General features: G+C 43.5%; 1 protein-coding gene across 8 annotated transcripts in view; it reads left to right on the top strand.

Annotated features, from left to right (window-relative positions):
• Window positions 1-24,993, top strand: part of ENOX1 (ecto-NOX disulfide-thiol exchanger 1) — a 614,655-nt gene that overhangs the window by 486,469 nt on the left and 103,193 nt on the right. For all 8 annotated transcript variants that reach the window (XM_057532923.1, XM_057532921.1, XM_057532924.1 and 5 more), the window contains 2 exons: window positions 6-112; window positions 4,031-4,148. In XM_057532923.1, coding sequence (XP_057388906.1) covers window positions 6-112; window positions 4,031-4,148 — 225 coding nt within the window. The remainder of the gene's footprint in view (window positions 1-5; window positions 113-4,030; window positions 4,149-24,993) is intronic.

Genomic DNA, 24,993 nt, shown 5'->3' with positions numbered 1-24,993 from the left:
CAAAGTTGAGCAGATTGTGGCCGTTTTCAACGCTTCTACCAGACAAAAAGCTTGGGACCATTTCTCGAAAGCTCAGCGCAAGAACATAGACATTTGGCGAAAGCATTCTGAGGTTGGTGATTTTATTATTACTTTTTTAACCACCGTCACACAGCTGGATTGGCAGGGAATAGTGTGGCTGTGGCCGCGATGGTTTTTGTTCCACTGGGCAGTCATCCTGCCCTCACTGTCGGCTCCAAATGCAGCTCAGATTTGTTCCTTATCCAGAAAAGCAGCTGACTTAATGCTTAGAGGACAGAGTGCTTTCCTCCCCTGCAAAGGGGAGAAAAGCATCTCTCCCATTCATAGCAAAGAGCTCAGAAATAAGCTAAGACACTTGGCCTAATCACTGTGCAAAAAAAGAAAAACAAGTGTAACGTAAAATAGAAAACTAGTTTTTAAATGACTGAGTTTTTTTCAGTGTTCTACAACATGATGGTGACGGTTTGCTCTTTGGCTAGAAATGGCAAGTATGCCTTTCATCCACATCTTCTCATCCTAAGCAATGTCTTCGTCCCCTGTGCTAGCCAGCAGGTCCTATCAGACCTCTCCCCAGAGCAAATTTCCTCAGGGAAGTGAATGTCCAGGCTAGCCCTGTCCACCCCTCTGCATCAATGCATGTGTGAAGTGTGAGTATCTACCCCAAGGCAAGAGTTCAGAACTTAACCTTCGCTGCCACCTAGAAGGACCCGATTGTGTCATTAGTCATTGGTGGTCCAGCTGTTATTTTTAACTCCTCAGTGTAGTGTACGCTTTGAACCTGTAATTTAAAAGTAAGTATACTGTCTTTGTTTGCTGCTTCTTTTTTTTTTTTAATGAGAGAATGTTTTTCATTTGGATGCCTCTCTGTCTCTAGCATGTTAATATTAACATTATCTCTAAATGATAAGCCCCTCTTTCCAAATCCCAAACTCATAGAAGGTAAGGTTTATTAATTTAATGATTTGGGCTCACACTTGTAAAATAAGTGTTTTATGTAGAGTTTGAGGAACCACAAAGTACTGCAGTATCAATCATTTGGGTAGCATTTTAAGTGCCCATTAACTAATGCTAAATTACAGTTGAATACCAATGGCACTTGATGCAGCATCCGTATGCATACCAAGTGAATTCTTTATTATCACTGTTATTATGGTGAGTACTGAATGACTGCACAATAATGGGACACTTAAAAGGCTAGTGCAATTTATTATTAAGAAGGACATTTTTTATTTTGTTCACAAATACCGAGAAGGTGGTTGGTGACTGATGCAGGAGGTGGGATTTCTCTTTTATTCTTCGGGGACCAGAAAACCAAAGGATGCTTACCCAGTGCTCTCCCAGACACTGACTTGAGCCCCATGTCAAGGTTGATTTTCATGAGGAAAGTGTCCCGAAAATCAGTGATGAAATACATGAATCGAAGGTTCTGAAACACTAATTGGAATCCATAAACTATGATTCAGATTTGGGAATGATCTGCCTATGAATTGTTGTTTTTTTTTTTTTTTTGGCTTCACATAAAACCAGACATGATTAAAAGAAACGTTAAGAGAAGGGCAGGTGGCATGATGCTGAATAAACCCGGGCATAAAAAAGGCTGTCGTTAATCTGGGAGTGGCGGCAACTATCCGTTACTGATCTAAATCATGCTTCCTGCCACGTGGGATCCCGTTCCCCCAGCCCTGCCTCCTCCGTGCAGGGCCATCCCCTCCCTTGCTGAGCAGGACACGCGAAGGCTTCCAGCCTTGTCCCAAGGAAGCCTGCTTGCTTTGCTCCCTACTGGGAGGTAGAAAGGGACACAGCCCAGAAAGATGCTTCTGTAAAGGGTCTTTGTGTCTCCCTGCCACTCCCACCACCACCTCTTCTGATATAGTAGGAAATAGAATTCTGAATTACCTTTGATTTTCTCTCCTACATGTTGCCCGATTGATTAAATACCAGTTGGCAATTTAACATGGTGGATGATTTCTCAGTTGCATATGAGCTTGATAATTGGCTTGATTTTTCCACGTTCCTGTGAACAGCATCTGTTAATTAACTGCAACACCTTTACAGATTTATTAGAGTGTACAAGTGATTTACTGCTGAACCAGAGGCACCCTGTGGAAACAGCCTCAGCTTTTTTTTTTCCCTCCAATTTTTTCCTTTCTGCCACCCTTCCCCACGAGAACAGCTACTGTATGACAGTTTGTCATTAACTGTAGGAACTAAACAACAGGTCCTTTTAGCCTCGTTTATTCTTTCCACCTGAAGTTTCTTTGCTTCAAGTATTTTCAGGCCACCTCCTCGGAAATTGGGCTCTTTGTCAGTAGAAAGATTAGTTGTCCACAACCTAAAAACTTCCCCACTAATCACATGTGACATCCGCCTCCAAGACCCAATGGTGTTATTTGAGGCGGAATTGGCACCTCTTTCTACAAGGTGGCATGGTCAAGTGAGGGGACACTGCCTGTCATCCTGGTGCCTCTCAGGACTGCCCTGTGATGGGTGGCCCTGTCCCAGGGACCTTGCCTTCTGCCCTCCCCCTTTCCCTGTCTTTGGTGACTTCCCTGTCTTTGTCTCTGCAATTGTGGTTCCCAGGGTTCAGAGCTGACCACGCAAATGTGGTTAGCAATACAGAATTCCCTTCCCATCATGCTACAGTTAAAAATCTGTGTGCTAAGGAGAGAAGAGAGTTGAGAGCACCTATAACAGAATAATATAGATGCATCCATCCATCGAATGAGCACTTTAAATTGTGTTTAAAGTCATGCCATTAATACATTAGGTGTTGTAATTTAGTTTTATTGTTATTCATAGATTTTTTATAAAGTGAAATTATTTTAACTGTTTGACTTTTTTTTAGAGACTCCAATTTAAATGGGGAGAAAAACAACAATGCAGCTCTTTCCACCCTACCCTCCGTTTTTTGTTTTTTTTGAGGACAGAACATATAAAAGAACAGAATGGATAAGGATTTGCAAATATATAATTTACAGCTTGATCCAAAATAATAATATAATTATTTAATGTAGGCAATTACAGTGTCCTGATTTTTAAGCACAGTAGTAAACAATTTATTGTGTAATTCTTTACTTTTTACAGTGAGTTTTCACATACACTCTTGCAGTCAAACAGCCTTATATTACTACTACCCCATTTATGTGTGAGTAGACAAAGGCTCAGGAAATTAAATACCTTGATTGCAGTCACTTTTCTAGGAAGTGGAGAAAGAAATGGCCCTTAGATCTTAACGAGATGCTAAAACAACTATTACAACATAAACAATAAACCCCACATGATAATGTAAAACACCAACAAAGAAGGCATCTGTTTTTATTTTGTCCTCCAACATCATTTGAATTTCACCATTTGGATATCTGAAGTGTGTGTGTGAGTGTGTGTGTGTATGTGATCACACATGGGCACATACACACATGTAGGGACACTATTTTGCATGAATAATAATAGTGGTCAACATTTTCAACTTAATGAACCAAGTCTCTCACATGATGCTAAGTATCTCACATGTATTAACTTTTTTATCCGCAAAACTCTCCTTGTCACACTATCTCAGTGAGTGAATTGACACTAAGAAAGATGAAGAAACATCCCTAAAGTGACACAGTGGGTCAGTGGTAGACCGGCCTTTTAAGAAATTCTCTTGCTCACATTCCTAGGGCCCCCTACGTTCCAGTTCTGGTAATAGGCATTTCTATGGGAGCCTCACGACGGCCCTACCAGGTGGACGTTATTGTCCCCCTTTTTACAAATGAGGAAATTCAGAGATTAAATAACTTGCTGAAGATCCCTTGACTCACCATTGGTGATCAGGAATTTTTCCCAAGTCTGATACCGAATCCCTCGATTGGTCCACACCCCAGACCCCTCAGAACTTCACTCTAGATTAGGTCGGGCAGTGATTGGGAGGTGAAGACATTCCTATGTCAGTCATAACGCACGGAGAGACCACTGGGAAAGGTGTGTCATGTGTCGCTGACTCTGACGCCCATGGGTCCTCTGCTTCCAGGAGCTCCGGAACGCTCAGAGTGAGCAGCTTATGGGCATCCGCCGAGAAGAAGAGATGGAAATGTCGGATGATGAGAACTGTGACAGCCCTACTAAAAAAATGAGAGTTGATGAATCAGGTAACGTGGATAACTGCCACATCCCTGTGAGATACCTTAATGATCTTCCTAATCTTAGATGGGGCATACAGATTGAGAAATGGCCACATAACTCATTTTTATTTGAGTTCAACTAAACTTTCATCTTTGAGTGACTCTGCCTTGTATTAATAGAACTTGAAATTCCTTCTTGGGAACATAATGATTTAAATTGTTCCAGTTGTTTCTCTGGATGTGGGTCTGGGGCCACACTTATTTTTGGGGATATTTGCCTGTTCCCATAAAAATCCTTTTCCAGAGTGTGGGAGCCACCATTGATGCTGAAATACAGATAAAATTTGGTTTCAGTCAGTGTACTTCTTACATGGGAAATGTTTAATCCCTAAAGAAGCTTTCTAGCCTCTGAAGCAATGTGCTGGAGAATTAGACTGCTTTCCAATAAATTTTAGTTCCTAACCTGTAATCAAAGGGATGATCCCATTTGGTACCAAGAAAGGGGCATCAATCCTTGAGTTATAAAAAGGAGAGAAGGTTAGAGAGAACCTTGATTGATATTCTCTGCCTAATCTGAGATGTTGATGTAAAACTCTCTTCTCAAATTGTATGTAATTCCCTTGATGTTGTAAAAGCAAGCAGGAGAAGTGCTCACTCAAACGTAGGAGGCACCAAGGGAGACTGCTTGTCTGAGGGAATGCGTGTTTCCTAAAGGGCCTGGGAACAACCACAGTCACCAACTTTGCCAAAAAGGGAATAAAACCCTCACCTCTCCCAGGCCTTTTCGGGTGACCAGGAACAGAGGATCTTTGCTAGTTTGGTTAGTAGAAGCCAAAATCAAGATTCCAAAATGGTCAAGTCATCAAGATTACAAAGCGGTCAGTTAGGTTGACCGGTCAGTTCCATGTCTTGGCTATTGTGAATAGTGCTGCTATGAACATAGGGGTGCATGTTTCTCTTTGAATTATAGTTTTGTCCGGATATATGCCCAGGAGTGGGATTGCTGGATCATATGGTAATTCCATTTTTAGTTTTCTGAGGAACCTCCATACTGTTTTCCATGGTGGCTGCACCGACTTACATTCCCACCAACAGTGTAGGAGGGTTCCCTTTTCTCCACATCCTCTCTAGCATTTGTTATTTGTAGATTTGTTGATGATGGCCATTCTGACCCGTGTGAGGTGGTACCTCATTATAGTTTTGATTTGCATCTCTCTAATAATTGGTGATGTTGAGCATCTTTTCATGTGCCTACTGGCTGTCTGTATTTCTTCTTTGGAGAAATGTCTATTAAGGTCTTCTGTTCATTTTTCAATTGGGTTGTTTGTTCTTATTGTTGTTGAGTTGTATGAGCTGTTTGTATATTTTGGAGATTAAGCACTTGTCAGTTGCATCATTTACAAATATTTTCGCCCATTCCATAGGTTGTCTTTTCATTTTTTTTTATGGTTTACTTTGCTATGCAAAAGCTTGTAAGTTTGATTAGGTCCCACTTGTTTATCTTCGTTTTTATTTCTATTGCTTTGGGAGACTGAGCTAAGAAAACATTGGTACGATTTATGTCAGAGAATGTTTTGCCTGTGTTCTCTCCTAGGAGTTTTATAGTGTCATGTCTTATAGTTAAGTCTTTAAGCCATTTTGAGTTTATTTTTGTGTATGGTGTGAGGGTGTGTTCTAACTTCATTGATTTACATGCAGCTGTCCAACTTTCCCAGCACCACTTGCTGAAGAGACTGTCTTTTCCCATTTTATATTCTTGCCTCCTTTGTCAAAGATTAATTGACTGTAGGTGTGTGGGTTTGTTTCTGGGCTGTCTGTTCTGTTCCACTGATCTGTACTTCTGTTTCTGTACCAATACCACACTGTTTTGATTACTGTAGCTTTGCAGTATTGTCTGAAGTCTGGGAGAGTTATGCCTCCTGGAAACAACCTAAATGTCCATTGACAGATGAATGGATAAAGAAGATGTGGTACATGTATACAATGGAATACTACTCAGCCATAAAAAAGAACAAAATAATACCATTTGCAGCAACATGGATGCAACTAGAGATTATCATACTAAGTGAAGTCAGTGATAAAGAGAAAGACAAATACCAGATGATATCACTTATATGTGGAATCTAAAATATGGCACAATTGAACCTATCTGCAAAACAGAAACAGACTCCCAGATGTAGAGATCAGACCTGTGGTTGCCGAGGGGGAGGGATGGACTGGGAGTTTGGGGTTTATAGATGCAAACTATTGCATTTAGAATGGATAAACAACAAGGTCCTAGGGTATAACACATGGAACTATATCCAATCTCTTGGGATAAACCATAATGGAAAAGGATATATATAAAAAAGAATGTCTGTATGTGTATAACTGAGTCACTTTGCTGTACAGCAGAGATTGGTACAGCACTGTAAATCAACTCTACTTCAATAAATAAATAAATAGCAGTCAGAATGCTCTGTTTCTCCAGGGCTTTAGAAGAGAATGCCAGAAGCATAAGATGATCACAAGAAAAAGCTCCTGCATCCAGACATATACAGAGGGGAGTTTCATTTCCCTAGAACAGTGGTTCTTAAAAGCATGGTCCCCAGTCCAGCAATGTTAGCATCACCTAGGAACTTATTCGTAATGTAAATTCTTGGGTCTTACTCGAGACCTACTAAATCAGACTCGAGAGGATGGGGGAGGGGGGGATGTGAGATCCAGAATCTGTGATTTAAAGCCTTCCGCGGAGTCCTGATGCAGGCTAAAGTTTGAGAACCACTGCCTTAGAAAGTTTCCCTTTCATCCTCAAATTCCATTCATTTGAATCTTTTAGAAGCTTAGCATAAAAGCAGGCACCACGCCAGTATTTTTTGAAGCCATATATCCTTTGTCTGAAAAATGAACCGAGCATTTATGTGTCAATGTGTGTCTCTTATTAAACCGATATCAGATTTCTCAGGACTGCTCGATTACTGGGTTTGGATTTGCTTATTTGAGGAAACCACCTTCCACGCAGCGTTTCTATTCTGCAAACCTTCATATATCAGAAGAGGAAAGTGAGTTTGGGGTGTGATTTTTCTTAAATTCAATGAGCTCTTCCAATAAATAAATAAATAACTTTTTTCCTCAAAAAAAGCTTTCATCATTTTTTTAATCAGAGTTTTTCAGGGCATCTCTGCTTTTCTGATTATGAAGAATACTTCCTTGTACTTTTGCTGTTTACCACGTATAGTAATTTACAGTGTGTCTTTGGCTAGATGAGGGGCAAAACCTGGATCCTTAACATCTTTATAAGGTAGGTGTAGAAGAAAAGAATGGAATCAATCAGGAATTCTGATTTGAACCTGTGGCTTTTTTCCCCTTATTTTGCGGGGAGTGACATTTCTTTTTAAACAACCTGTCAATTTCTCAAGTAAGAAATATCTATAATTTCATAGCCTGCTTGGGATAAGACAAGAATAATAATGACTCAAGAATAGTAATAGGCCACAGAGGAGATCTTACATACCATGGCAGCAAGCATATACCTGCAGGATTGACCCCTGATCTGTGCTCCGGAAGAATCCACAGGGATACCAAGGACCTCTCCTCTCAATGGGGACCGCAGGGGTCCTCCCGGGAAGTTCGACTGAAGAGCCTTCTTCCCAGACCTCTGTGGTTTTCCTCCCAGGCGTCTGATAAGAGCCTGAAGTAGGACTTGAACTTGCAGAACTTTCTCCAGGCTCGTTCCTTGGTCAGCAGAATTAATGAACACAATACAGTGTGTGTTCCACACCAGGCCGAGGGCAGAGATGAAAGAACCGGGGTTCAGATGCCAGGCCCTGAGGAGTTCAAAGTCTTTTTTGTGCTTTTCGAAATGAGACGGACCCGGAGAATGTGGTGTGTGGTTTATGAGGAAAGCGCAAGACTGATTGGAGGGAAGGGAAAGCAACTGACCTTCCTTATTCTGCTGGGCCCTCAAGATCCTGCCAAAAGGCAGGCAGGTGGTGGTGGTTCTTTCAGCCGTGCATCTTCAGGAGGCGCAGCCTAACAGCAAGAATCCCATCTTGTCTTTTCACCAAGCTTCAGACAAGATCGTGTGAACTGCTGAAAGGGGGGACTGAGGCCCTACAGCCTGAGGGAAACAGGCCTTCCAGCGGCATCTCCTTAGGTGACAGGCCACTCGTTTTTTTAGGTACAAATTTGCCTGTGTTAGTCTAGTCACCTCCAAGCAGGCCTCCGAAAACAGAGCACTGTACTGAACGGACAGAGGAATTGCCAGACCTGAAATAGAAGTAAACTTCTCCATCCTTTAAGGAATCCCTTCCCCCTCCTTTTCTGCCAAAACAGTGAGACTTTGCCTCCGGGGCAGCAGCTGACCCAGGAATTCTTGGAAATCCCAGGGGATAACACCCTCCCGGGAGCCCCCGGCCTGCCCTGCCCTCCATCTCCCACCTAGAACAAAAACCTGCGCAGGTTTTATTGCATTTCTGAGGGGAAGGTGGAGAGAATTGACTTCGGTTTTCAAAAAAAGCAAGGTTTATTATGTGAGGACTTGTATGATACTTTGGGTTCAATTTTTTTTGTTTTAATCAAAGTTTTTCAGGGCATCTCTGCTTTTCTGATGATGAAGAATACTTCCTTGTACTTTTGCTGTTTACCACATATAGTAATTTACAGTGTGTCTTTGGCCAGAGTTCCGCCAGACCGGCTGTCACTTCCACATGCCTCTGGGCGGGCCAGTCACCGCTGCTCAGCCGGTGACTCTTAAAGGGGAAAAAGGAGTTTGCTGGAGCCAAACTAAGATGCTGATAAAAGTGAAAATGAGTTTTGCTAATACATTTGAAAATCAAGACAGATTTATCGAAGCATTCATTCAAGAAAATCGGCATCCTGTTCCAGAGTCTGTGAAGATAATTTTTGATAAAAATTCAAATGTATTGTTGCATAGTAGTCTGTCTCCTGCTGCAATCAAGCCAAACTTTAAAAGCCAGATCAATCCCTCCTTCTCCCTCTCTCTCTCCCCTCACCTCTATTCTCCCTCTCTCCTTCCCCTCACCCTTTCTCCTTCCTCCCTCCCTCCAGGTTGGCAGGGGGGGAGGGCCAGGAGTTGCACAGGAAGGAAGGGAGAAGAGAAGTCTGTCCTAGATGGTAAGGCTTCCCTGGCAGAACCTGATTAGTGTCAGTATCGTGAGTTCAGTGAGTCGGTGCATATGAAGCCCTTCCAACAGTACTTAGTAGGGAGCGTGTAACAAGTAACTCAGTGACTGTGACTCTGCTTCTCATCTTAGTCATCCCCCAGCACCTAGTCCTGGGCCCTTCACCAAGTAAGTGCTCAATAAAAGTTTGTTGACTTCAGTTACATAATCCCCTTCTTCTGGTCCCTGTTTTTGATGGTTCCGTCGCGTAAGTTGATCAGAAGATGGTAGCCCTAAGAACACTTACTCTGGTTAAACTGAAATGGCAGGCATTAAGAAGCGTGTTCAGACAAGAATGGTTCATTTCTCCACAACGTTCAGAACTTTTGCACACCCAGAATTCAGTGCCACATGCTGAAGAGACTGTGGACCAGAAAATTGAAACTCAGCATCATTCTAATGATTGACAAACACTTGTCAAGCATCTTCTTGTGTTCAAGACACTGTGGACCCAGGGGGTATGGAGAGAGTTAGACACAGCCTACCCTGCACTCCGAGGTGTGAGATACTTTTAAAGAGATAAATAAACATTTTAAGTTAATAGAAATACAGTGCCTGATGCCAAATATATTTTAAGCCGTTAATTTAAATTCAGGATAAAGCAGAATGAACATCAGTCTCCAGTGTATGTACCTAACCCAATATTTGGTGAGTATACATTGTACATTGAACACAGGTTTTAGAAGAGAGTGAATCTAAAACAGCCCTTGCTTAATAGACGACCCTTAAACCATTCCATATGCACAAATGCTCTTGGGTTTTAATTACACCTTATTTAAACTCTGAGCTCCTTATAGGAGCAAATACTCTTTTAATTATGAAGAATGTTTTCTGGCTTGTCAAGTTTCCATGGAAACTCACCACAAAATAGGTACCGACTTTTTTTTTTTAATTCCAGTAAGAAGTCAGGCAAAGATTTTCCAGCTCTTTCAGCCAACTGAGTCAAATTAGGGACTCATAATTCAGTTCACTTGGAATCAGCAGTATTCAGTCTGTCTGAACAGTTTCATATATAGCTGGAAGTCTTAGGTTAAAAAAATTAATAATAAGGCTCTCTCAGGCTATCCCCTGATCTCTTTGAACACCAGGACTGCCTTCATTTTTCTGATTCAGTTTATTTCCTGTATGGGAGTGCTTTTGAAAGACATAAGAATGCCCAACAGACAGATTACACTTAGGCACGAGTCCAAGAAGAGGTTCACTGCAGCCCCCAGCACCAGCCTAGGCACAGAAGGGAAGGGCCACTGGATTCCAGTTCAGGGTCCTGCAGCCGACTGATGGGGGCCTGACGCGAGCCATATCACTCGCAGCTGGTAGAAGCTTCCTTTTAGGAAACATTGAGTGTGATCCTAGCAGGCTTACTCCGGGGTCGCTCAGAACCGGGCAGAGGGACAAGGGCCTTCAGACGTGGAGAGTGAGACGGCTCAGTCTCACATGCCTGGGACTGTGCTCCCTGCCCAGCAGACTCCCAAAGGCAGGAGCACCAGTGGTGAGAAGGATCGGCTGTTTGTAGACCTTCTGTTTTCACACGTGACGACCATCTGAAGGAGACGTAGAACAGTGACGTGTGTCCATCAGTCACCGCCAAGTTAAAGACAAGCGTTTTCTTTCCAACCATGACAGAATGTCTTCTGGGAACCCAAGGGCCAAAGGAGGAGGTGTGATTAATTAAAACTTATATGGCTTAAAGATGATGAAATCAGTCTTCCGAGGTGGGCTGAGCAGCCTGCTTCATTCCTAATCTCTTGAAATAGAGCTTCATTTGCAAGGAGACAAGCCTTTTTTCTCTGTTCCTTCTCTTTATTTATTTATTTATTTAAATCTTGCTAATCTTGCCAAAGGAAATCAAATCAGTGTTTATTTGGGGTAGATTTTTCAGTTCCTTGATTTCCTGTGCAGTTAGTGTTCCCATTTCGTAATGGATATGTTTCTGAACCGTGTAGAAATCATTTCTTTACCTTTTAAATGTAAGCGGCAGATGCTGTTAAACCGACCCCGTGGAGCAGGATTCCTTTGTCACGGCAGCACTCCTGTCCAACCAGACCGTGCTTATCTGCTCTGTAAATTCACATTTGGAGGCTAGACTGTCTTTAAGCAGAGCCCCCTTATAATCTTATTTTTCTGTAGCCCGCGACAATGCCGGATTCCCAACATCGCTCTCATATATGCACAGATTTTCCATAATCGTGTGTTTCGTGTCAAATCGATTTGGGTTGCTGAAAGTGTGTTGTGTCTCGGAGACCACAGATTTTTTCCATAATGCTCGAGTCACTCAGCTGAGCGGCGCCTCCAGAAAACCCAGGCGAGCCCTGGTTGAGGGTCTCCATCAATTCACGCCTGGTCAGTACTAGCTTGGAGCCTGGTCAGTACTAGCTTGGAGCCGGTCAGTACTAGCTTGGAGCTGGGAGCATGTAGTTTTCTGTGTGACAGCCCAGCACATGCTCCCAGCTTAGCCACCTTGCAGAGAGGACTCCGGCTCTATCAAGCCCTGGCTTCTGGCCTGGTGACAGGAGCCCCTGGAGTGTGGTGAAGGGCTCTTGGGCTGATGGGTAGTTGGCAGGCAGAGGAGAAAAGTGAGGAACTTACCAGCCAATGTTCAGAAAGGGAGAAGTGCGGAGACCTTGGCCCAGGAGGAATGTAGACAAATGGCCAGTGGGCAGCACGAGGTCACGGCACAGCCGCCCGTGCCCAGCCTGCAGCGCTCTGATGCCTTTCAACTGCTAGGAGCACCATGATCTAGATTGTAGTTTATTATGTTTTCGGGGCATTTATTTCTGATAAGTTTTGATGCAGGATCATTACGTAGGGGTGTAGATTTAATCCTGTTTTCTTAGCAGGCTCTGAGGACACTGAGGGAATATTTATGTAATAAGGTGCAAAGTTGCTATGGAAAATACTATAGCAACCTAACATCTTCGCAGAGCCAGGCGGCCACTTATAACAGCAATCTAAATTTACATTTATTTTAGTGTCATTTTATCAACACTCTTAGTATCTCATTCTGACAGGATGTTAAAATATGTTTTCAGCTTGCATTTGAGCAAAATTAACACAGTGTTGTTGGAATTTAAGTGGGGTTTGCACAACTTCTGGAAAAAAGCAGAATATTTTCGAGGGAGTTTAGATGACAGAATCTGGGTAAGTTTGTAACTCTCTTCTTTCTCTTTCCTAAATGTACGAAAGAATTCCTTAGTGGCATTTATTCCTAGTTTTTCCTCTTAGTTGGTAACTAATGAGTCGGAATTTCTGATTCCCAAATGAGGATTATCCTTTTCAACACTGACGTAATTTTTTAAGTGCTCACCTATGATTCTAGCTGGCGCTTAAAGAAAACACTTTTAGTAGATCAGCTCATTGCCCTCCAGCAGCGTGTGACTTTTTGAAAATGAAATCTATTTTTTATATTAAAAAAACCTATTCATTTTGGAAAGTCTAATGATTAAGAATAATAAGAGATAAAACTGTTAGTTATAACACTACAAAAGACTCTTTAGTTTCTGATTCGTTTTCTTCTTCACAGCCTAACACTATAAGCATTTTTGTATGTATTTTTTTAATACATACATGATTATGTTTTTAGTCAGACCTTTTTGTATAACAAGTGGGGTTTTTTAAAGCTTTTTTCATATATTAATGAAATAGAAAATATAGAGCAAATGCGTGTGTATCCTTTCTGGATCATGGGCCCCTTCCCGTGAGCCTTTAGGACTCCAAGCTGTAATCTTTGAGGTGGTCAGAGTAGATACCTGAGGTCATTAAAGCCTGAAAATTGGGCCAGCCCTCCCCACAGCATCTTTTAGGTCCCTTAAATGTGAGTGTGGCAGAGAACTATAGATACGTAGCTGGTTAGTAGTGGAAAGATAGTATCTATTGATTTTCTTCTCTACCTCTCCATCTGAAATCTTAAAGTGTGACTTTAACACTGTTAAAGTGGGACATTGGCCAAAAGAATCGATACCAGACTATATTAAAACCTATGCTGCTACCAGCTCCTTGGCCCTGATGTACTGTTTATGAACACCATTGACCTAATTCTCCTATGCTTTTATACCGTGTCGTTCATCAAGACACAGTTGGCGACATAAAGTTATTGTACCTTGACTCCTAACACTGTTGCCCATAAGCTTCATTAATCCAAGACCTGAAGATCTACTGTAGGAATACAGAAAGTGAGGACAGATATCCAATTGAATTCCAGTGAGCCACACTCAGTTAAATGCCCCATAACTAATGGGAAAAGTAATTGACAGAAGTAGCAGTAATTATTTCTCCCCTTTCTTAGAAATTCCACCTTCCATTTATGATACTTAGAAGCGCTGGACATTGAAGTTTATAGCAATTTAAAAAATTATTATTATAGTGAGCGCTCCCATGTCTAAATGGCTTAGAGACTCGTCTCTTTTACTGGCATGCATGTCCTTGATCCCAAAGAGTGCTCAGCAGACCTTCTCCCCAGCTCCAGGACACAGTGTGGGAAGCTTTCTGGGAAGGGGCTAGAGAAGGGACGTTTTATTTGAGACTCCCCATTACCAGCAGAGAAGTAGGGAGACACATTTCTGGAGCAAAAGTTGCAAAACAGAGTCGATTCATCGTAGTGCTTCAGAGCGGGTGTTGCAGGTTCTTTAATGAGCCCATTGTACTGATAACTTCTAGAGCCGCTGTGTCCCAGAGACCTCTGCATTCCACTTCCTGCATGTGGGTCATTGCCGCTTGATGCAGTTACCCAAATTTTCAGTTATCTGAATTACCTTAGGAACATGTAAATATCTAACACTAGGGTATTGGTTAATTAATCATATATCCATAAGCAGCCTTGAAAACAACCATGTTTTAGAAAACTATATAATGGCATGAGAGAAGGTTCTCTGCATATTGCTAAGTGATTAAAAAAAAGCAGTTACAAATCAATGTACAGATCACTCCAGTTGTGTGTTTGTGTATGTGTTGTATTCACAATTTATATGTTAGGGGAAAATCTGTAAGGAGATAGGTCAAAATATTCAGAGTGACTATTTCTAGATGGTGTGATTACCAGTGCTCTTTTTTCTTATTTGTGCATCTCAAAAATTTCTACAGCACATACATGTATTATTTAAATAACTGAACTACAGTAAATATTAATATAAAAATTACCCAGGAGAATCTGTGCTAAAATTTGTATTGATTGAGGAATACTACCTGGCCATTTCTAATCATTCAGGAAAGTTGAAAGTAGTCATGAATAGTAACTGGTATCAGATGATAGAAGTTTATTGAATTGCCCTCTTTTGCTTCAACTTGGGGAATAATCACCTTTAATTTTCCATAATATTTCACCTTCCTAGACCACATCGTCTTACAGTTTCCTATTCCAAATATGATCATATTTGTGTAACTATTTAATTAAGGATCCAAGAAATAATTCAAGTTCTCATCCAGGCAGACATGTTGAATTCTTACCCACAGGAGACTGGCAACCATGAGTCTCTTCAGATATGAAGAGACCCATAGAAAGCACCTTGCATAACCTTCTCCTTTCTTCACAAACAGGAATGTGCAGTCCCATGTTGAGCAGATGTTTACTACCTTAAAATGTTAATCCAGACCAGGCTGACTGGGGCTTTTGCTTAGTCTTCCCATTACTTTCTGGATCTTTCTACTGACTAGAAAGAGATTGGCTTCAACATAGGCAGGGCATCCAGCAAACTGTTTTCTAGCCCATTCCAACAGAAATGCCAGCTTTTAAAAATATTCAGGAAATTGGCACAGTCCCTTTTCTAGCCGAATGATATTTATTTCCTCAAAAACAACCAGCTCTATGGCTTTGGGCAAGAAGAAGAACTGCTTTGAAGAGGCAAAGTACATCGGGAAGGAATCATGCCATGTCATGTATTCCTTTGGTAAACCGGACACACTGTCATAGCCCGAGTCTTCCATTCCCTGACTCTCCAAAAAGGTAAAGAGAAAAATAAAACTACTTCTCTAAACACAAGCACAGATGTGATGATTGATCTGCAATGATCTGAGCTACAATATTAGTTCTTTGATTTCCCATCTCATCCCATGTTTCCCCTGCATCCCCAGGGCCTGGGAGAGCCTACCTGAAAATCATTCATTGACTCTACATATAATTTCAAGACTTACTGAAGCACTCTCCCTCCTTCCTTGTTCCTGGGGCTTTTCTTTATGAGATCTACCCCTCAATCAATCTTAAAAATAAAAGTCTGAGGGAGAGCACCTACAATAATATCAATGTTATTGAGATGCACAGACTCAGGGAAGTTTTGATCAGGAAGAGATCTTAGAAGTAATATGTCCTCTCCCTTCTTACCCCATGTTCGAAATTAATGAGAAAAATGTGGTTTTTACCCCCAAACAATAATCAGCTGGAATGCTGAAAAATGTCTGCAAGTTTGTATTGGGGATATTTTTTTTTGTAATTACAAGTTTTCAGGTAAAACTTAAGTGATAACACATATTTGGCAAACCTCTTGGAAGTAGGATAAGAGATTTAATTCTTCTTTTAGTGATTTACCAGTCAGTTGTTTTAAGAAATGTCTCCACCTGCCATACTAGACTTTTCTCATATAGTTTATATAATCCGAACGTCGTAAAGCCATCCACTTCTCTATCCTTAGCTCTTTGCTTCCATGAAATTGTCTTAAGCAACGCCATAATACAAAGCAATGATAAAATGAAAACAAATATTTAGTGAATTCTTACTTAGGACATGTATGGGACCGTGATATCATTTGTCTTGCAGTGCCATATTAAGGGGGGAAAATAGCAAACAAAGTCTTGTAAGACTATTTGAGACTCAGTCTTTGACCTGAGAGTGGTGTTTCTCTGCTCTGAGAAATCCTAGTAGCTCATCAGAATTCTCCTTTTCCTGGAATAGCACTGGATCATGGGTCCGTAAAGCTCTTGCTCTCAGAAGTCAGAGCCAAAACTAGCAGATAAACTCTTAACCTGCAGAGCTGTGAGAGCTGAGAGTATCTGAGAAGAAGTGGTGTAAATCTGTTCATCTGAACTCTTACCAACCCTGTAGGTTTTGTTTGTTTCTTTGTTTGTTTTAAGCAAATAAAGGTGAACACATGCTGAGATGGAGGACCTTCTACCCAATCTGCTCCTTCAAGACTAGCTCGGGATCTTTTCCTCCCTGAATGGCCAGCGTGTTGCATTATACACAGTAGGTAGACAAGAATTCATTAAATGAATGGATAAGAAATGAAAACCAGGAAGAACTATTTTTTTTTTAATCTGTTGAAGGATATTTTTTGCAGCTTACACCAAAAAAAATTACCTATTTCATCCTCACGGTACTGACCATGTTACTCTTCAGAGCAGGAAGACGGGCATGTTCTTTCAGGTCATTAAAAGATGGGGGACTTGGCAAGGTGAAGGATGGAGCTAAAAGGGGAAACAACAAAGAAATAAGTAAGGTTAACATTTGAAACCTTTTTTCCTGGAACTACATTGAAATGATTGCACATGGAAAGTATAGCTTTTTTTTTAATTAATCGAAAGTTGTTAAGTCCTTGGGCTTTTGAAATAGAAATCAAAACTTAAATTGAACCTTTTTCCCCAGCTATATAACATTTAGGCTCCTAAGGAATATTGTAATTGATGCCGGGTCATCAGCACCAAGTTAACAAAGCACTTGATATAAAACCATCCGTGGTGCCTTCTCCTCCACGTTCAATAAAAAGCTAGTAACGAGAGAGCTGCTTTCTCAGAGGAATTCTTTTCCCCTTTCAGAAACAAAATATTTCATGCTAATTCCTGCTTAATTGGAGGGAAGTCATTTCTGTAAAATCATTGAATATGAATTTGAAGTCTGTTCCATCCCCGACCTCTTTAATTCAATCAAGGTCACCTCCTAAACTTGCCCAGACAGCACTATTTCTCACTTAGAGAAAGGGGTAGAGCTGTTTTAAAGCATTTAGCATCTGATTAGTAGCGCTGAACTGGGGCTTCAGCCCTTGCAGAGGGATTCTAAGGAGTTGCCAGTAAGAATAAGACATTGCTACCCGAAAAAGTATACTCTTCAGAAACCAAAAGCAAATCATTTTAATGAACAAAGCAAAAACTGCTTTTTTTAATGGGGATGTGAGAAAGATGATCGTACTCAATGTATAGCGGGTTTTAATATCCGAACAACTCTCTCCCAGGGAAAAATTGCTATAATTTAGCCATCCAGACAGTTTATAAAATGCATGCACTTTTCCCTGTCCAAGGACTCTGAGTTTGTCAAAGCAGGATTTTGTCGCACTTAGGCTCTGGGGATGGGAAGAAGTAATGAGAAGAGGTGTCCAGTTGACAAATGTGAGCTGGAGCCATCCAAGTGGAGAAGAAATCAAGAGTTCTGAAAATAAGTTTTTGAGAGACTTCCTTCCAAGTTTCCTTCCCATTTTCTGGGCCTGACTGAGGAACGCCGAGCTCACCTTGACGCTCTTTTGAAGAGAGGTGGTCAGACCACTAGAAAAGCTCTGAGAAAGTGTCCTACATGAGTGAGAATTGGTGTCCCTGGAAGAGAGGTTTTAGAGTCACCAAACAGAGTGCAGAAATAACTTTGAACCAGATGAGGTCAGAGGCCCCTTGAGGGATCTTCGTTTTGTTTCCAGCGTGGCTTGGCAAATGATGTCCCTTCCCTTTCTTAGCAGTAACATAAGGCTCATCCTAAGAGGGTTTCCTTGAGGTTGTAAGAAATAACCAATTAAGGGTTTCCATGGCATTTTGCAAATGGTACTGTGACAATGTGGAGAATGGATACTGCTAAGCAGTAACAAAGGTAAAATGAGTAGTTCCCAGCCCTGGCTGCACACAGGAAAGACCTGGGAAGCTTTACACAACAAACACCAATGCCTGGGGGTCAATGCCCAGGCATCTGTGTTATTAAAATGCTCCTCAGACGAGTCTGATGCACAAAGGATTGGAAACCACTGGCGTGTGACATGAAGATCGATGGCTGTCAATTATCGGTGGGAAAGAAGAAAAAAAAAAAACAAGTAGAGGTAAGGTAACAAAATATGAGAACAAGAAGAAAATTAAAATGAAGTAGAAGATAAAAATGATTAGTGGAGAGGAAGTGACTGACATGGGCGATGATAAAGGACCAAAGAAAGAAGAAATGAAAGGGAGGTAGTTTATTCGTTTAAATATGGCGTGCGTGACACGGGTGGAGAACCCCCCTCATAATATCTGTGCGAGACGCATCCAAGTATCCTTTGGTTAATTGGAAAAAAGACTAGCTGGGAGGAAAGGGAAAAATTAAAGTAGGCTGGATGCAGAAAGACAGAGTCCCTGCTTTTCTCTGATGCTAGGAGAATAGCCAAGGACTGTTTTCTCATCCATCAGTGGTGAGAGAGAGAAGCAGGGATGCCTGGGCATTTGCCAAAGAGAAAAGCCTCAGAGGACCTAGCGACTGGTCTGGGGAGAGCGTGCACGCAGGAAGGGCCTCCTCTCCTCCACTGAGAGGCTGGTCCAAGGGCCCTTGGTCGAGGGTGATTAGTTCCCACAGAGCACGGAGGCATAGCTCAGCCTCTCCTGGGTGCAGGCCACAAACCTGCTGCAGCCGAGCTTTCTCCAGAAAGATGGCTGCAAAGAAAAGTAATACACAACCACATCTAGTAGGTCAGAAAAATGTGTTTTGGAGACACTGCCTGGAGGATCTATGAAAGCATTCAGTCACAGTATCATCACGGGAAAGGCAGTAGCCAGCGTTCAGAGAGGAGCAGGGAGATAGATGAATGAAATGTGAGAAGGCAAGGCAGATGGCAGAGAACCCTGGAAGGCTGTGTCGGATGGTAAAAGCTGGAGAAGAGTAGGTCCTTTCAGTAACAGAGAAGTCTTTAGAAAAGGCTGAGAGAAAGCAGGCGTCAAAAAATAATGAAAGAAACACAAGCCCGGAAAAAAGTTATGAAGAAGTGGGGATCTGGTCTCTAAAGGCTAGTGAAGAAGTTCCAAAACTTCGGTGTGCATTAGAGTTACTCCAGAAACTTGCTGAAATGTACACCCTCAGGCCCCCCTTCCAGAAACTCAGATTCAGAGGGTCTGGGATGGGTCTAGGAATTCTCACATATGAGATACCAAGGTGGGACAGATGGAGGCTGTGTGTGGGACAAACTTCGAGGACTGCTGGCCTGGAGACACCAGTTACTTTTTCATACCAGTGTCATTCTGCCTTGGTTATGCATCTAGAGAGGATGGGAATCTTCTTCCCTGATGCCGGGCACAAACACGTGGGCTTAAATAAACCAGTCTCAGCGTTGGTGATGAGGCTGGTAGGGAGGGGAATTCACTGCCCACCACTTCCCAGCAGCCTTGGTTCCCACTCTGTGGACTGGATAGAGTTTGTGTGCGGCACAAAACCCAAGGGAAGAGAAGGCCTTTCTATTCAACTCATCTTTGTTAGCCCAAGTATTTGGTGTCTTAAAAGCTTTGTGGGAAATGTCGCTCTTCCTTGCAAAGGGCAATGCCTAGGACTGAGAACATGCTTCAGGTGTGGGCTGACCTCCACTGCACATTTCAGAGGGAAATGTTTTATGTAGTAGAAAGCAGCCGTTAGAGAGAGAGAGAGAGAGAGAGAGAGAGAGAGAGAGTGTGTGTGTGTGTGTGTGTGTGTGTGTGTTTAGGGGTTTAGAAGGAGTAGAAAAACATCACTCCTTGAGGGGAAGGTTTCTTGAAGAAAATTGGAAGTGACCATTTGTTAAACAGGAAGGAAATCTGCCAGTTGGAGGAGAGAAAGGTGTCGGCCCGGCCCTGGCATTGCAGCCGAAGGAGAAATGAGAGGAGTAATGCCTTCGGGGGAAGGGTTGCTATTTAAAGCTACTCTCTTTGGATGAGACCAACCACTAGCGAGGGTGGAGCACGGTCCCCCGGGGAGGTGTGCTGTCTGTGAGGGGGAACATGGCCAGGGAGGGGGCGCTGTTCCTGAAGACCCGTGCCATTCTGTGACGTATCTTGGTCTAAGTCTGATGGCCCTAAAAAAGACTCTCTAAAGCTTTCAGAGAGTTAGAAAAAACTGTACCTGCATCTTGGAAATCGAAATAGGGACTGCAAGTGAAAAAGAAAACTGAAGCCTAAGCAAAAAAAAAAAGAGTTGGGGGGAATTGCCTTTCTCGATGTGTCTGCTGCCGGGACCCGAGACATGGGGCCCTCAGCAACCCAGCCTCCCCTCCTCCCTGCACCCATCTTGCCCTGTCTCCTGGTCACTGGCTCCTTCTGGAGTCGGCAGGGTCCTTTGGGAAAGTGGTCCTCACGGTGGGACAGCCCCACTCCCACTCCTTGCAGCTTTTCACAGTGTGAGCCTGACTTCAAGGCCCAGCCCCGCCCTGCCTTCTTCAGAAAGGAGCCTCACCCACCCCCAGCTTTCCTTTCCCGGCCTCTTCCTCGGTCTGACCACCACGGCTCGGGGTGGGGAGAGCAGGTATGTGGCCTCCCCACGTCCATACCTGCATCATTTTCCCCATGGCTGGGCGTGGAGCCCCGAGGTCAGGCGGGTGTGCTTGCCTAGAGCAGGCTCTGAGCCGAGGTTTGCGGGACTCACCGCAGCTGTGCTTCCCTGAGGACACTCAGGGCATCCCTCACCCAGCAGAGTATCCTTCAACCTTTTCAATGGCAGGCACCCTGCTATTGGAAGAAGCGAGCATGCCTCTTTCCTTCACTTCCTTTCCTCCGAGGACAATGGGAGAGTTGGGGGAGGTATTAGATATAATAACATCAATGGAAAAGCGGTAAGGCATGAATGAGGTGAATTGTCAGCAGCGTGAGTGGCCCAGAGGCACCGCGCGGTCACGGCCACCGGTGCAGACCGCTTCCTTAGGAGGAGCTCTGTGGACAGGGCGACAGAGGATTTTCTTTTCCTGAGTCACCTGCTGCCGGTTGTGCCTGCAGACTCGCATTTAAGCCATTATAATAACAAGATCCAGCTTACCGGCACTCTCCAAATTACCCTTATTCCACTGGCCTCACACAAAGATGGAAATAGACCCTGCCTTGTGCTTCTGGTGAGCTCTCCCTAATCACAGCTAATGCTCAGACTATAATACAGACTACAAATAGAAAATGTCATGTCAATGCTAAGTTGTAATAATAATAATCCTGCAAAACTGCAGCTGAAGGAATTTCTGCCAGCAGTTGGAGGAAAATTGCTGCTTCAGTGGCGATACAGGTGTTACTGGAAAACAGATTGATTATAGTTCATCCGGACCACGAGAGGCTGTCTAGCAAGAGACTGTGCAGCAGGCATCTCTGATGCTCTCCAGCTCTGTGCCTGGACGCTGGGGGGACACCTACATGCCAGCATTCCAAGGACCCTGTGCTTTGTCTGGTCACCTGAGGGTCATCTGGTGCTTGTCCTGGGCCTTCCTGAGCCTATTCAGACCCTGGGGAATCTGTGGGAAGAAGGGTTTTCACTGCCTTTACTCCAGCTGAAGGCGCAGGACACCTAGAAAAGCAGAACGTAGAGGAGCTGGGTGGGTTAGGCACTGGAACACTGGTCCTTTGGGACTCCTGAGACCAGGCGGAGTCCTTGGACACGGCTCTCTTCATAGAGCCTTTTTTAAAAAATTTTTATTGAAATATAATTGATTTACAATGTTGTGTTAGTTTTAGGTGTACAGCAAAGTGAATCAGTTATACTATATATACCCATTCTTTTTTATAGATTCTTCTCCACTATCAGTTATTATAAGATGTTGAATATAGTTCCCTGTGCTATACAGTAGGTTCTTGTTGGTTATCTATTTTATATATAGTAGTGTGTATATTTTAATCCTAAACTCCTAATTTATTCCTCTCCCTTTACCCTTTGGTAACCATAAGTTTTCTATGTCTGTGAGTCTATTTCTGTTTTGTCAGTAAGTTCATTTGTATCATTTTTTAGATTCCACATATAAGTGATATATGATATGTGTCTTTCTCTGTCTGACTTACTTCACTTAGTATGAGAATCTCTAGGTCCATCCATGTCGCCGCAAATGGCAATATTTCGTTCTTGTTTATGGCTGAGTAATATTCCATTGTATATATGTCACATCTTCTTTATCCATTCATCTGTTGATGGACACTTATGTTGCTTCCATGTCTTGGCTGTTGTGAATAGTGTTGCTGTAAACATTGGGTACATGTATCTTTTCAAATTAGAGTTTTCTCCAAAAGAAGAACAGAGCCGAAGGAATCAGGCTCCCTCACTTCAGACTATACTACAAAGCTGCAGTCATCAAAACAGTATGGACTGGCACAGCAACAGACATCTAGATCAATGGAATAGGATTTAAACAGGATAGAAAGCCCAGAAATGAACCCACCCACTTATGGTCAATTCATGGAGCCTTAATAACCGGCCGAGGCCCAGGAGCTCAGTGGTCGGTGGTCTCAGTGCAGCCATTTCAGAGGAGGGGGACACAGCATAGAAGGCGGGATCCCTGAGCGGATCAAGTCAGGCCTCAAGGCTCCAGAAGCCTGAGTTTAACTTCTGTATGGCTCATTCCCAGACTCTTCCTGCAGAAGATCTACATGTGTTCGTTTTAGAATAGGCTCATCCTCTCTGCCTCCATAGTGGAGCCCCTCTCCTGCAGAACAGTCCCCAAAAAGACCCAGCAAGGGAATGTTTGCCTCTGTTAGGAGCTGATCAGGTCCCACAGCAGGGTCCCTGGTTTCCTTCGCACTCGAGCTGCAGTGCTTACCTGCAAGGGGCCACCCCAGTGCCATCACGTCAGGGAGTGTAGATTCTGGAATCCCCCTTGCGGAGGATAAACCCTGCACCTCCAGCCAGCTGTGCAAACCTCCACATCTCTCAAACTCAGTCCCATCACTTGGAAAATAAAAATAATAGTTGTATTTATCATGTTTTTGGGAAGGCGAAAGGAGATTGTGCAAACGTTGCCTGGCACATAAAATTATTAGCTATTACTACCACTGTTACTATTCCTATGACTACGGCTACTCCTGCTGCTACTGCTACTGTTATTGGGGGAAAATGGGGGAAGGAAAACAGTAGTGACTGTACTTTTTTTTTTTTTTTTTTTTTTTTTTGGCTGTGTTGGGTCTTTGTTTCTGTGCGAGGGCTTTCTCTAGTTGCGGCAAGCGGGGGCCACTCTTCATCGCGGTGCACGGGCCTCTCACTATCGTGGCCTCTCTTGTTGCGGAGCACAGGCTCCAGACGCACAGGCTCAGCAATTGTGGCTCATGGGCCTAGTTGCTCCGCGGCATGTGGGATCCTCCCAGACCAGGGCTTGAACCTGTGTCCCCTGCATTAGCAGGCAGATTCTCAACCACTATGCCACCAGGGAAGCCCGTGACTGTACCTTTTGCCCAGGTTTCCCCCTCCCTCCATAAGGAGGTGGCTGGGGCATGGAGATAGGGCTGGGGCAGGACTGCCTTCACAGGTGCTGCGCATGGGGCTGAGGCTCATTCAGAAGGTCGGGGAATGGAACCAGAATGCCAGGCTGAGCCTGTGGTGCTGTCAGATGTATTTGTCCAAACAAGCCAATTGCAGCTCCAGTTCAGAAGCCGGGCGATAGAAGCGGCCGTGGCCTGAGCTGCCGCTCTCCAAGTGTGGTCTCGGCCCCGGCAGCATCAGCACCACTCGGAGCTTGGAGGAATGCAGATTCTTAGGCTGCGTCCCAGACATACCCCATTGGAAGCTCTGGAGAAGGGGCCCAGAAATACGTGTTTAACCCACCCACCAGGAATTTCTGATTCAAGCCAATATTTGGGAAACTCTGGGTTAGAGTAATGCCAGCTGTTTTACAAAGAAGTTCCAAATCTTCAAGTGTCTTTACCAAAGAAAAGAAAGTTTATTTCTTGGGCACAGTAGAGTCCAAAGCAGATATTCTTGGTCTGTGGGCACCTTTCCTCCACGTGATGACTCAGAGACCCAGGCCCGTTCCGGCAGCAGGAAGGTGATGAGGGATTGAACAGAAGGTACACTTCACACCCCCCTCAACGCTGCATCGGTGAGGACCAGTCAGATGGCAGCCCCTGGGCCAGTCACCTCTCAGGAGCAAGCTTCACTCAGCAGAGAAAAACATGACACAGTGTGCTGTCTGTGCCGCAGCAGAGCCACTGGACCCCCCACCCCAGGCCCCCTGCGGGAGGAGGAGCGGAATGCAGGAAGGCAGCTGGAGCCTGGGGACGGTCCCTAAGCGCCCAGGCCGTGGGGGCTGGAAGGCGAGCTGATATGGTGGCCGTATCTTCCAGGTCTCAGACCCATCCAGTCAGTCATCCTGGGTTCTGGACCTTTCAGCACAAGTGCCTTTCTGGGCAGCAGCTGATGAAAACCTTGAAAAAGACATTCTTTGCGCGTGGGGAGGACATGCACAGCTGGGCAGCGTCCTCCCAGCATTTCAGGAGGACATCTGGCAAAGTGGGGGGGGGACGTTAAACACAGAGTCCCCCAACGACACTAAGACAGTTTTTGAGAAATCCAGATATTGTTAGAAACAATATGTTAAAGTGTTTGATTATTTAGTTGCATCTTGCCTGAGCATGAAAGAGATATTAACATACTGTCAGCTTACAGGGACATAACCCAAAATAACTTACATATTTTCATATAGGGCTAATTATTTTTCTGAGGCTGGCTTAGGCTGCAAAGAGAGAGATTTCAAGGCTTTCACCAGAGTATTTACTTAAAGAAGGTAAGCATGCCATTATCTGTTCCCATGGAAACACAGTAAGTAATGGAGGAGACAGAGGAGGTCACTCTGACCATAATTAATACAAAG

This window comes from Balaenoptera acutorostrata, chromosome 18 (assembly GCF_949987535.1).
Source record: "Balaenoptera acutorostrata chromosome 18, mBalAcu1.1, whole genome shotgun sequence".
Lineage (NCBI taxonomy): Eukaryota > Metazoa > Chordata > Mammalia > Artiodactyla > Balaenopteridae > Balaenoptera > Balaenoptera acutorostrata.
Note: the sequence above shows the minus strand (reverse complement) of the source record. Positions and strands in the feature narration are given on the sequence as shown.